At 38.3% G+C, this 14,636-nt stretch overlaps 1 protein-coding gene across 1 annotated transcript in view; it reads left to right on the top strand.

Moving 5' to 3' along the window:
• The window catches only part of LOC150091934 (acetylcholinesterase-like), a 33,531-nt gene continuing 18,895 nt past the window's right edge, over positions 1 to 14,636 (top strand). Inside the window, exons 1-2 of the mRNA XM_090370342.1 lie at positions 1 to 1,541; positions 3,893 to 4,055. Of these exons, the coding sequence (XP_090226468.1) occupies positions 1 to 1,541; positions 3,893 to 4,055 (1,704 nt within the window). The remainder of the gene's footprint in view (positions 1,542 to 3,892; positions 4,056 to 14,636) is intronic.

Raw genomic sequence — 14,636 nt, 5'->3', positions numbered from 1 at the left:
ATGAATGAGATGTTTGGTTCGTTTTATCGTGCAGTGTGGGCATATTTATCTATATCTGGCACAGTTACCATATGTTTATGTGAGGGAATAAAAACAGAAGATATGGAATTAGAGAACCCTATTGTGCACACGACAAAGGGGATTGTTAAAGGAAAAACCATTCGCACCACAGAAGGAAAACATGTAGAAGTGTTTCTGGGAATACCTTATGCCACACCTCCATTAGGAAAGTATCGTTTTCGACCCCCAGAAGCCATTAATCAGTGGTCTGATGTTTTTGATGCTACGCAGAAACCAGGAAAATGCACACAACTGATGTTTCCAAAACACAAAGTGATGAATATAGTTACCAAGTTTTTATATCCAAAGAATTCCACAGAAGACTGTCTAATATTAAATATTTGGAGACCAAAGTCACCATCTCAAAATGTACCAGTGTTCATATGGATACACGGAGGGGGATATTTCATGGGATCATCAAATATGATTCTTTATGATGCGCGAGGTTTAGTTTCTGAAGAAAATGTAATGGTAGTATCAATTAATTACAGGCTTGGAGCTTTCGGATTTCTTTATTTTGGTGACCCAGCCGCACCTGGTAACGTAGGATTACTTGACCAGCTAATGGCAATTCGCTGGGTCAAAGAGAATATTGCTAAGTTTGGAGGCAACCCTGATAATATTATACTGATTGGACAGAGCGCGGGGGCAACATGCGTGGGCTTTCATCTGTTGTCCCCACTCAGTAGAAATTATTTCAAAAGAGCAATCATGCTGAGTGGAAGTGTAACAGCGTCATGGGCGATGCTCGATAGAAAGACAAGTATTGATCGTGGACTTCGTTTAGCGAAAGCATTAAACTGTCCTCACGATGAGAAACACGTGGATGCTATTTTAGATTGTCTCAGGCAGAAGGATGCAGAGGATATAGCTGAAGTAGAGGCTACGTTGCGAGGAATTGCAGATCCATCCTTTCGCCCTGTCTTGGATGGATATTTCGTTGAAGAAGATCCCAAAATTTCTCTGCAGAAGAAGCATTTTAAGAACACAAGTATTCTCCTCGGTACTACCCTTAACGAAGGAAGTTTCGCTGCCATGCTTTTCCTTCCTGATATTTTCCCGTTATCTGAAGACATTTCAATTACTTATGACCAATTTCTGCATGTTGTGAGGACATTTTCTCCTTATCAGAAGGAGCTGATTGAGAAGTCAATAATCTTCCAGTACACTGAACGGTTAGAATATAATTATGTTCGTAGTATTGTTGAATTATTAGGGGATATCCATTTTGTATGTCCCATTCACCAATTTGCTCAAAGTTATGCAGATTCAGAAAACAATGTCTATCTATATAGATTTGATTACAGTCCGCAAACATTGTTATCCTTCAGGTTTCCAAAGTGGATGGGGGTTTACCACACAAGTGAGATTACCTACGTTTTCGGTTTATTTTGTGCTCCATTGCTTAAAGACTCCACTCCCGACGAAGTTCTGTTATCCCGGCGAGTGATGAGAAACTTGGCCAACTTTGCAAGAACAGGGTAAGTCTTCATTATGTAATCCTTTTATACGTATATAACTTTTAAATATACACTGTCCTAAATACGCACTATCAAAATTCAACAAAATATTTTTTATATTTACGAACAAAACATTACTTGAATATATTTAAACTGCCCATTTCTGGCTGGAGGCACAAAGCTATCCTGCAACCATCCTTCCTCAATTTGAGTTTATACCCCCTTATGTGTGTAATCTGAGTAAGAGGGAAAAATAATTTTGATATCATATATTTGGATTTCAGGAAAGCTTTTGATACTGTTGCACATGGAAGACTACTGTACAAATTGGAGCAATATTGCATTAAGGTAAAGTGACCAGATCCTACTCAAGTAGCAAACTCAAGTAAAGGATATTCTTATCAAAACTAAAGAACTAAAATGGTCTTGGGCAGGACACATAGCTCGAAGACATGATGACAGTTGGACTAAGAGAATGAACGAATGGTACTCAAGAGGAGCTAGAAGAAAACCTGGAAGACAACGACGGAGATGGACAGATGAAATTGATGAATTTGTGGGTAGTAAATGGATGGCCATTGCACAAAACGGAAGGAACTGGAAAGTTGCTGGAGAGGCCTTCATGCTGTAGTGGATTGATAATGGCTAATGATGATGATGACCAGATCCTTAGTATTCCAACGCGGGACATCGATTTTCTGACTCCACAACTTATTTACTACTGAAAAAACTCTTTCCGTTGCACCATTGGTTCACGGCAAACATAACGCAAATCCAATTACTCTTTTCAAATGCCTACACGGTATGTCCCTTGTGTCAAAATGTTTAATTATTTGGTCCTACCTCATATATGTTGGCATTCTTTGGTGATTCCATTCTTTCATTTTCGAATCATTAGCACATTTTTTTAAATATGATATCTCGTTAAAAAGCCCACTTTTTTCTTCATCCACATCAATTACTTTAATTTTATTGCGATTCTTGATATAAGTATGGAGGATACATGTCCAATCTGGGACAGTTTGCAATGCGCGGCAAACGACTTAAATCCGGGACGTCTGGTCACTTTACATTAAGGGCAAGTTTCTGCTATGGATATAGGGATGGTTGAGTGGGAGAAGACATAGAGTGGTGATCAATAGACACTGCTCTTCGTGGACCAATGTTATTAGTGGAGTCACCAAGAGTTCGGTGCTGGGCCCATTATTTTCTATATTTATAAATGATATTAGTGAAAGCATATCGGGCTTAATGTCCAAGTTTGCAGATGATTCAAAGGTTAATGATTCAAAGGTTAATGGGAGCATTCGGCTGCAACAGGATCTAGAAAAAGTTGGTCAGATGGGCTGAGAAATGGCAACCGAACATTGACAAATGCAAAGTACTGCAAATGGGTAGTAGTGACCTCAGATTAACGTACCGACTGTGTGGTACTACACTCAAGGTAGTGGAAAATTAAAAGATCTTGGGGGGTAATTGTCCGGTTAGATTTGAAGTTCTCCGAATAATGCTGACAGACTTCCAGCACAGCTAATGGGGTTTTGTCAATGATAAGCAGGAATTTTTCTAGCAGGGATAAGGAGATAATTATCCCATTGTATAAGGCGATAGTCAGGCCATATATTGAGTACTGCATGCAATTCTGGAGACCTCATTTTAGGAAGGATGTGGAGCTGCTGGAACGAGTAAAAAAAATGTCAACGATATTGATGAGCGGAACAACGTGGTGCTTTTACAAAGAAAGGCTTCAGTTCTGCATATTTCAGCGTCTGAAAACTAGGCACCTGTGAAGTGATCAGATTGTTTTAAGCTTTAAATGGATTGAGTTAGCTTAGTGCTGATGGTATTCTTCTCCTTGAAGAGACCACACGAGGGGCACAAATTCAAATTGAGAAAGGACGATTACAGAATAGATGTGTGAAAGTTTGCCTTTATCTAACGATTGGTTGACTGTTGGAACAAACTTACATCTGTTGTGGAAATTGTAGTTTAAATAAAATCAAGTAAGAACTAGACAATTTACTCGAGGAATGAATATGTGAAATGGGAGGTGTCCTTTTTTTTTTTTTTTTTTGGCTGATGCTCTATAAGCTTGCTTTCTTGCATCCTTTGCCAATGCTGAGGGTGACTTCTGCTGCCGAGTTGTGGTTTAAGCGACAATCAGAAGTGTGTCATTTTGTCTGTTGAGTATGTATTACTAAAAAAGGTGTATTACTTTTTTTTCAACATTTTATCCCAACTACTTCTGGGTGAATACAAATCTTTTCTGAATCCAATCCCTCTCGTAAATTAAAAAAGCAATTATCGTTTTTTTTTTTAATTTTCCTCTTCAAATATTGTAACATGCTTTATTTTTCGAATTTTTTTTATAGGAACCCAAATATATCTCCTAACGGTTCGCAGGAAACTGAAAATTGGCCTCTTTATGCGACAAACAGGGAAAGTTTCGTCTTTGATAATCCATCTTCTAGTTCTATATCCCGTGGGTATCGTGAGAAGGAATGTGCCTTCTGGAATGAATACATTCCTCATGTGGTAAATTGGATAGGTCAGTAATTCTCTTATGTCTTTGATTGTTTAGCCAAAAATGAAACTTAAGTCCAGGGGGATCATGTACATATGCGTAAATTATCAAATACTATATACGATCCTAATAGAGACTATGAATGTGCTTCGAATTGTATGTAATTATACTTACAATACTTGCAATATAATTGCATTAGATTGCTGAATTAGTCGGTCTCAGGATAGCATGGTTTTTTCTCCAGGAAATTCGGAATTTTTCTTCCCGCAAACACTCAAATCGACCATAGAACACACCCAATTTAGAGGCATAATATATCATCTCGATATGATCTAAGTCGCTGACGCCCCTAAAAATCCTTCAACAGCAACAAAGAAATTATTTTCGAAACACTGTTCTACATCAAAGGCTGCTGTACAAATTAGAACAGTGTGGTATTAAAGGCAAATTACTTCTCTGGATAAAGGGATGGTTGAGTGGCAGAAATCAGAGAGTAGTTGTAATTGAGCACTGCTCTTCTTCAACTAATATTATTAGCGTAGTCCCTTAGGATTCAATGCTGGATCCATTATCGTGTTCCGTAGTTATTAATGATATTGATGGATTCATGTCAGGCTTAATGTCTAAGTTTTCAGATGATATGAAGATTGGCAGTAAGCCACGATAATCAGGATATACTACTATAACAAGATCTAGACAAATTAGTCAGAGGGGCGAAGAAGTATCAATTAAAGTTTAATATTTTTAAATGCGAGTTACTTCATATGGGCAGCAATGATTCCAGAATAACATGCCAGTTAAGTTGCAACCACACTCACCCTTCGTTGTCCACCAGGGTGGTGGACAACGAAGGAGACTTAGAGGCAATTGTACAGTCCGACAAGAAGTTCTCTGAGCAGTGCAGACAGGACATGGCGTTCTACCAATAATAATATACAGGAATTTTGCCAGTAGGGACAAGGATGTAATTATCCTGTTGTCTGAAGTTAAGCCGCACCTTGAGTACTAAATATAGGTCTGAAAGCCTTATTTTAAGAAGGATGTGGAGCTGATGGAATGGATGCGGAGAAGATCAACAAAATTCCTCAAGGACACAATAGTGTTTTGTAGTAAGGTTACTCTTACTATGAAAGACCAGCTCTTCAAATTGCAGCGCCTGTAACCAAGGCACCTCCGAGAAGATCCGATTAGGTGTTTAAGGCTTTAAATGGCTTGAGTAAGCTAAATGATGATGGCATCCTTACTCTTGTTTAGACGCATAACAGGGCGTAATTTTAAATTGAGGATGGATAGTTACAGGATGTATTAGACACCATAATCCACATTATAAAGCCAACAAGTTGGCTTTATAATGTGGATTATGGTGTCTAGTTTCCGTTTATGAACTTAGAATGCCAATTGCATGATGGGAGCAAGCATCACGTTCTTTGTGGGGTATTTGGGAAGAATTGCATCATTTATGATAAGTGACTTACTTTTACGTATTAGATTAATGCTACATTGCTTACCTTCTTTTTTTTTTTTACAGAAAGATGCGAGGCGAAAAACTCCACAGATTTAAATCAGTAAGGTGCTACTTATATCTTGGTCGCTCAGTAATTTTATGGAAAAATATATACAATTTTATGTTATCCTTTAAGGTTCTGTACTTGAAAATGTAAATAAAATAAAATCGTTCTGTTGAACTGCTTAGCTTATTTGACAGTTGTGAATTTTTTCACATTAAGTTCTCCATTGTGAGTGTTGTTGTTGTTGCAGTAGGGTTTTAGGAGCATCAGCAACTAAGACCATATTGCTCCGTGTCTGTAAATTGCGTGTTCTGAGATCGAATTTCTATTTGCTGGACGATAAACCGAGTTTCCGGGAGAAAAAACCAAGTTACCCTTGTCTGAGACCAACTCATTCAGCCACGTTGTGAAAAAGGCCCATAAAAATTCATCCCGTCATCGAACTCAGGTCTTTTCCACCCGGTGTAGGGAGGATATTAACTGTTCTACCCACGAGGTCCCTATTTTAGACAAAATGTGATTATACGGGAACTTTGCCAGTAGAGATAAAAATGTGAGTAGTCTATTGTATAATTCAATGGTTAAGCTGCATCTTAAATATTGCATGCAGTGTTGGATATTCCATTTGTAGGAAACATGTAGAACAGCTGCAATATATGCGGGTTAAGAGCACACAGGGGTTTTGTAAACTACAGTGTTTGGAAACCAGATATTCATGTCCAAGAATATTCTTCAGTTAAAGTTATTGACTGAGCCACAGGTTCTCCACCTTATTTAACCCTCCTTAAAGTTGCAGTTTTTGAAATCTTCCATTATGCAGTCACAAACCAGTTTACAGTACTTAACTTGGCAATTTTGGAACCACCAGACAACGTGTCAGAAACATTTCTATGGTAAATCAGGGTATAATTGAAAATACATCCTTTTGACATCTACTGGCAGTTCGCCTAAACTTTGATGGATTAGTGTCGCTGCCATTAGATAAAATATAAAATAACAGTCCCACGAATGATCAGCCTGTGTAAATTTATGGAGGAATTAGATAAATACTTGAAAGAAAATAGTTAAAATAGGTAAAGGAAAGGAAGGAGAGTGGCATTGGTTAATTTATTTTATTTAAAGGAAATTAAAAATACTGTTACACCAAGTGATATTGTTTTAAATGTTTATTGAAGTGAATAAAATCAGTTTACACTTAATAGTTTGGTGACGTTTAGAGGCTCAACTGAACTCCTTCATCAGGCCTGAATTCTGCAGTGAGAGAGAGAGAGAGAGAGAGAGAACGCTTATTTTATTTTGCTTTTTTGATTGGTGCTACATAAACTTACTCCCTTGCATCATTTTCTGATGCTAATACTATAATACTAAATGATATATATTGTATATCATTTAGTATTATAGAGGAATACAGTGACCCGTATAGATATAGACTGGTGTTGAAAGAAAGTGCATCACCCCTTAAAATTGTAATTGTCGTCCGAATAAAGTAAGTATATAGCAATATTTCTTACAGATTGCATCAGATAAGATTGGCAAGCGTGGGTGATGACGTAATATTGCATCAGCTGTTACTTTCAGTTATATAAGCACGCTCTGCAAGAGTTGCAGTCATTCCTTGGTTGTGTCAGGATGGCGAGTTATGTGCAGTTCACGCCACGAAGAAAGAGTTGTTTTACGTGAGGAAGGATGTTCTTCCCGTCATATTGCTTATAGAGTGTCTTGTAATCAGTCGACAGTGAGTAGATTTCTTACCAAACTCAAGAATACTGATTCTGCTGATAGGAAAAAAGGAACCGGATGCAAACGAATCTCTACGCCAAAACAGGACCGCGTTTTTAAGCGCTTATGCATTAAAAACCGAAAAAGCTTCTTCGTCTCAGCTGAAAAGAGAATGGGAAGGACATACGGGAGTGGTAGCAAGTGCAGTAACAGTCAGAAGACGCCTCTTCAAAAATTGACTTGTAGCCCGTCGTCCTAAGAAGAAGCCCCTCCTCACACAAAAAATGAAAAACTAATTTGGTGGGTCAAATGGACCCACCCCCGAGCAGTGGAAGTCAGTTATTTTCCCGGATGAGAAGAAATTCAACCTGATGAGAGACAAACGATTCGCCGTAGACGTGGCGAAGAATACCATTCAGACTGCATGGTATTCCAGGAAACAGCCCGGACCTGAATCCTATAGAGAACTTTTGACATTGTGTGGAATCTGCAGTTGCCAGAAAGAAACCAAAGACCCTTCGTGAACTTCAGGAAGCCATAATTCGTGTTTGGAACCATGAACTATCAGTTGATTATCATCAGAAATTGATCTTGTGAATGCCTCGATGGTGTGCTGCTGTCATCAGGGCCAGAGGCGGTTCAATTAAATATTAGTCTGCACCGGGTGAACTTTTCATTTTGTTTTCCATTTAAAATGATAAACTGAAGCAAAAGTCTGATAACATTTCAGCCATAATTGCCGTGTTTACTAAAACTGTTGTATAAAGGTTGCAAATGCCCATTTCGGAATATTTTGAGAGCACCTTTCAAATATTACTTAGCTTTGCCTTAACTATTAATAAATATATTTTGTTTATATTTCTATTTGTGTTGATAGTCATTAATGTAACATACCATCGCAAAAAAAGGGGTTAGAAATGTGAAATTTCTAGGAACACCAGTGTATACGAGTCTCTATGTTCCTCAGAGGAGTTCCTCCTGTTCTGAAAACCAAAATTTTAAAATTTTAAAATTCTTCCTGTATTAATTTCCAAAATTTCTCCTATTGTAGTTTTGAGAACAGGAGGAACTCTTGTTCTGAACACCAGATTTTTGTACTCAAAGGGAAGGTCTTACATTACATTTCGTGATAATACGCAGGACACACCATAGATCACAAAATTGGGCACTGGAAATGCTTCCAAGAAAAGAATAATCGCTGACTTGATGTAGCAAATCAAAGGAAAGACTTCAGAAGTAACAGCACGGAATATATGGTTAATAGCAGCATTTTTAATATAATCTGGGACCTTATATAATGCCAAAAGTGTTCAGGCACTTAGAGAAAATTAAACTCAGACTTTAATACAGTGCACATGTAACGCCTGTAAGGTAAACATCATTTTTTGTGTAATATTGCCTACTAATTATGACATATTTCTGTTGTTAGATGTCAATGCCTACTAATTATGACATCTATCATCAGAAATATTAAACATATTAAAAAATCTCAACGTTGAAATCAGACATCTAATCAACATGTTCAAGAACAACTACTATTTAGTCCATGAGGAAGACATCAAAGACAAATTCTGTTCAGTAGAGAATTGTACATGGCAAAACTTCTGCAAACGATCCATCTGCATAAGCAAATGCAGAAAGGGATGGGCCTAAATACAGTCCCATCAACAACCGATATTAATTCAAATCAAGCTCTGGAGATCGCAATAGCCTCAATCCCCCCCCCATATACTGGACAACCCTGTCCAATGTTAGCTCATAACTTCCGCTGCGAGATTTTCCTGAATGCCCCCCCTGCGATATCGAAAGAAGTCCAAACTTCATCCTCTATATTAAATAGACAACCTCACTAATCTGAAACTATGTTGTTCTTGTAATATGGTTTTAGGAGCATCAGCGACTAAGCCCTTTTTGCTCCGTGTATATTGTCTGTAAATTGGGTGTGTTCTGAGGTCGACTTTCTGTTTGCTGTACGAAAAACACGAGTTTCCGGGAGTAAAATCCATGAGACCAACTAACTCAACCGCTTTGTGAAAAAAGTCCATAAAAATTCCTTACATCATCTCTCACTTATCACAAAATCTTCTAATTCCCCGTTAGAGTTTGGTCTGGCATCCCCTTCCTTAAAGAATATCTCATTTGTGAATGCAGATGCAAAATATCTATTCAGTTTGTCAGCAATCTGAGCGAGGTAATCAACGGTTAAACCATCGATATCAAGTGGACCAATGTAATTCACTTCCTTCCTTCTACTGTTAATATATGTAATGTAAAGAAGTATTTGCTGTTTTTCTTTGCATTCTTTGCCAGAGATTTCTCTTTATCGACTTAAGTACTCCTTGCTTCCTTTGTGGCTTGATTGCAGACTAGTTTATATCTACATTACGCTTCTGTGTCACCAAATAATTGATATTCATCCCATGCATTTTAGTTCGCTGCCATAATTAGTTCATCTAACATCCATCGTCTACACCTTGAACATTATTTCTTGGTTGCTGTTAAAACCCTAATAGGTTCTATTTTATGATCATTTCCATGAACGCTTCCATGTAGAATTTGCTTTTGGTATCATCATCAGTTGGTACCACTGTATAGAATTTAAAAACTATCTCAGACCACAGTAGTCTACGAAAGCAAAAACTGTTCCCTTTAGATGGGGATTTTGGTGAAGAAAAAAAAAAAGAGAAATATTTTCTTTTGTAAAAAAAATTTACAAAATTAAACTCTGTTAGCAGATGTATTTTTATTTTTTTTTTTTCATTTTATTTTAGGTTTAGAAAAAGCTTTGAATAATTTGAGCAAGCTCAATGCTGATGGGATTCTTCCTTTTGCTCAGATTACGCATTGAGGGGGCATAAATTCAAATTGAGGAAAGACAGTTGCAGAATAGATGTGCGGAAATTTTCCAGTGGGTGGTTGATTGCTGGAACAAACTTCAATCTGTCGTTGTGGAAGTTGATAGCTTAAATAAATTCAAGGAAGAACCGTAACAAACTTTTGGAGAGAATGGTTGGTTGAAATGAGAACTGTTTTTTTTTTTTTTTGGCTGATGCTGTATATGTTTGCTTTCTTGCATCATATGTCACTACTAATGCTAAACGCTATACAAGAGAATGCCTTGCCGGTAACAAGGACTAGTCACCATTATCTTCTCTGATGGCAGGGAAGGTAATGGTGACTGTTTCCTGATGACTGAAGCTTTAAACTTTTTTGTTGGGTTGAACCAGAAATCCTCCATTGTACTGATGTACGTTTGCAATCGGGTTGAAAATTGTGCACCTACGATTCACCATTTCTCTGTATGAAAATCCTATTCATTGTGTCACACAGGAAACATTCAATAGCAATGTTCTCCGCTTGTGCATGCCTGCAGTACAAAAGTCAAGTAGTCACTCCCACTGCAGTCCCTGACCACTTATAAAACAACTTGCGCATATGCAGGAGAGCTAAGCAAAATCGTTGTCACCTGGAATTGTTCTCATTGCTAATTTTTCCCCCTTCCACCTACTGATTGAGGATCCTAGACTCAATTAGGCAGGCCCGATCGTAGTCTCAATACACGGTAGAATGCCACTACATAAAGATGTTCCACAACACGAGCACCAATGATCATCCCTCTCATGAGGTTTCTAATGTTTCCTTCTTCTGCATGGTAAACTTTAGTGGCTCTACAGAAGCACTGCAGCAATTCTTTTTATACATCTTTCATTACATGTGATCAAAACATCGTGGCTATTTCATTTACTTAAAAGTGGAGGAACTGACACATTAAATTCTCTATCGAATTGGTAGGGCACTGTATGTAGTCATTGTGGACAACGCACAAGATATAATTACCATCTTCTACACACTGGGTGAAAAACGCCAAGGTTCGAATCCCATCAATGAGAAGAGGAATATTTATGAACTTTTATATTTTCAGCGTGACTGAGTTATTGGTCGCAGGCGTTTAGACATAACGGTGACACGAGTGAACAAATTTAGACGAATTTGCTTCGAATTCATTATTTCCTGGTTACAATACAAAGAAGCAAATTCGTAAATTGTTCTTTCATAGTATATGCAAGTGAGGATTTAAGTATGTCTGAAGAACTCGTCCTTTAGTCAACCGAAAAAGATCAGTAAAATCCTGCTTCCTTCTAAAAATCAAGACATGCAGAATCAGCAATGCTCTTGATTGTACTGAGGCTGAAAAGGAAAAAGACAAAGTTGAGATAATAGCATCAGTATTGAAGACTATGACGGTAGCAAATTTTTCATTTTTCATTTTTGTTAAGGGTGGTCATAATTCAGTGATCACTCAGTGTATGCAATGATATATTTTTACCATAATTCAGGTTCTTCTAAAGCAGGGTACGTCTTAAGGTGCAGTGCGTTTTATAGTCCGGAAAATACGGTAATTGTCAACTGCTCACATTTAAAATAAATAATAAATAAATGGTAACCTCATTTAAGGTCAGTTCAAAAAATAGGTCACAGAAAGAATGAAACTATCAGAATTAGTTAAGCAGCAAGATAATTAGTACCATTCTTGAATCTCTCTATCTTGGGAACTCTTCTAATTTTATGTGGTCAGAGGATTTTACTATTATTTGCATTTTTTTTTTTTTTTATTTATTTGTTGATATGAAATCTTTGACTATCAGACAGAATATTTGCAAAAGCTGAAATCTTATCTTAAAAATACATGTACGTGCATACGAAAGGAAGGTAAAGCTTTTATTACTCTACTTCAACCCACTGTAATAAAAAAAAAAAAAACATAAACAAATAAATAAATATATAAATATATATACACAAAACAGACCTCAGAACACACACGATTTGTTGAGTTCTGCAACGCTTAGCTAGACAACGTCAATCTTGAATTAACTCTCGATTAGATGAGTATTCTTCTGAGAACTGAACACTCGGATACTGTTGTTGTTGTTGTTGTTGTAGAGTTTTAGGAGCATCAGTAACTAAGGCTACTGCTCCGTGTCTGTAAATTCCTCCGTGTGTTCTGAGGTCGATTTTCTGTTTTCTGGATGAAAAAGCAGTTTCCGGGAGAAAGAACTATGCTCCTTCGCCTGAGACCGACTAACTCAGCCATGTTGTGACGGGATTCGAACTCAGGTCTTTCCCGCACGGTGTGAGGAGGACGGAGATCCTAACAACTGTGCTACCCACGAGGGCCGCACACAGAAGGAACGGGAGGGAAAGTCTAGACCGGTATAAACCTCATCTGTTTTGGAGCAGAAATAGTGCCTGTGATAATTTTGATCCTTAAAGTTAGCTCGTTTCCTTCTCAGTAAAAGGCCTTGAAATCTGAAATACTGAGGTCAGGGCATTCGTTTTTGGTTCCATGTTAACCGTGTTGTTTTCCCCCCTTCACCTAGTAGTTAGAATTCACTCAAAAACAAGCGTTTGCTTGTTGTTTAAGCTGCTAATTCCCCGGATTTCAGCACAAATAGAATGACGCATAGATTATACTCTCTTTTTTCTGATTGTAGGCTTTCTGACATGAATGAGATGATGCTCGGACTACCATCTTAATTTCAGCATCTTTAAGTCAGGTGTCTTGAGCTGATAGTCAAAGACAACATCAACTCTGGCTGGCAACAGGAATAAGCACCTCATTTAGCATTAACATTAGCATTAGCATTAGTAGAGGCATTTGATGCAAGAAAGCAAGCTTATGCAGCATCAGCCAAAAAAAAAAAAAAAAAAAAAAAAAGTAACATAAATAAATAAAAATAACCACTTCCACTTTACCCCTCTGTTCGTTCGAAATACCTGTCCAGCTGAGCCTTAAACTTATTTAGGCTATCAACTTCCACGACAAGGGATGGAAGTCTGTTCCACCCACCAACCACCCGCTGGCTAAAGGCAAATTTCCGCACATCTATCCTACATCTGTCTTTCCTCAATTTGAATTTATGCCCTCTCAGGTGATTTTTCTGAGCTAGAGGAAGAATCCCATCAGCATTGAGCATGCTCAAACCATTCAAGGCTTTGTACACCTCTATCAGATCACCACGCTGGTGCCTAGTTTCCAGACACTGTAATTTGCAAAACTTAAGCCTTTCTTCGTAAGAGAACCCCTTTGTCCCATTCACCAATCTAGTTGCCCTTCTCTGTACTCGTTCCAGCAGCTCTACATCCTTCCTGATATGAGGCCTCCAGGCCTGTATACAGTACTCTAGGTGTGGCCTGACCATTGCCTTATACAAGGGAATAATCACCTCCTTATCCCTGCTAGAAAATTTCCTATATATCATTGACAATACACCATGAGCTACTCTTGCAGCTCGTCTGCACTGCTCAGAGAACTTCATATCTGCCTGCACCACCACCCCCAGGTCCCTTTCATTCTCTACCACTGTCAGTGTAGTACCACAGAGTTGATACGTTGCTCTGGGGTTGCTGTTTCCCATATGTAGTACTTTACATTTGTCAATGTTAAACTTCATTTGCCACCTCGTAGCCCATCTGCTCAACCTTTCCAAATCCTGTTGCAGCAGCATAGTGTCAGTAGTGTCCTTGACAACCCTGCCAACCTTCGTATCGTCTGCAAACTTGGACATTAAGCCTGATATACCATCATCAATATCATTTATAAATACAGAAAACAATAAAGGCCCCAATACTGAACCCTGAGGGACTCCACTAATAACATTAGTCCACGATGAGCAGTGTCCATTGATTACCACTCTCTGTCTTCTCCCCCTCAACCACCCCTTTATCCATAGCAGCAACTTGCCTCCAATGCCACACTGCTCCAATTTGTGCAGCAGTCTTCCATGTGCAACAGTATCAAAAGCCTTTCTAAGATCCAAGTATATAATATCAAAGTTATTCCCTGCATCCAGTTCTTTTGTGACTGCATCATAGTATCCAATCAAATTGGTCAGGCAAGACTTCCCCTTAACAAAACCATGCTGTGCCCTAGCTATAACTGAAGACTTGTCTAGATGATCCTGCAGTGCTTCTTTCACCAGTGCCTCCATTAATTTTCCGGGAACAGAAGTTAAACTCACAGGTCTATAATTACATGTGTCAGCCTTTGATCCCCCTTTGTGAATTGGGGTCACATTTGCACATCTCCAGTCAATCGGTACCTCCCCTGAGTCCAAGGAAGCTCTCATAATTATGGCTAAGGGTTTGCTTACCTCCTTTGCTGCCTCCTTTAATATAACTGGATAGATCCCATCCACCCCAGGTGCCTTTCTTGTGTTTATCTTCAACAATTTCTCCTCCACTTTGCTCTCAGTTATTACAAGATTCTCTGTATTCAACTCTAGCTTACTGCTAGAGTTGAATACACCTCTGGCATTCCCCTCGCTGAATAACTCCTCATGTGTGAATGTCGATGCAAAATATTCA

The sequence above is a fragment of the Mastigoproctus giganteus genome, chromosome 1, assembly GCF_048544385.1.
Source record: "Mastigoproctus giganteus isolate SK-2022 chromosome 1, ASM4854438v1, whole genome shotgun sequence".
In the NCBI taxonomy this organism is placed as follows: domain Eukaryota; kingdom Metazoa; phylum Arthropoda; class Arachnida; order Uropygi; family Thelyphonidae; genus Mastigoproctus; species Mastigoproctus giganteus.
Note: the sequence above shows the minus strand (reverse complement) of the source record. Positions and strands in the feature narration are given on the sequence as shown.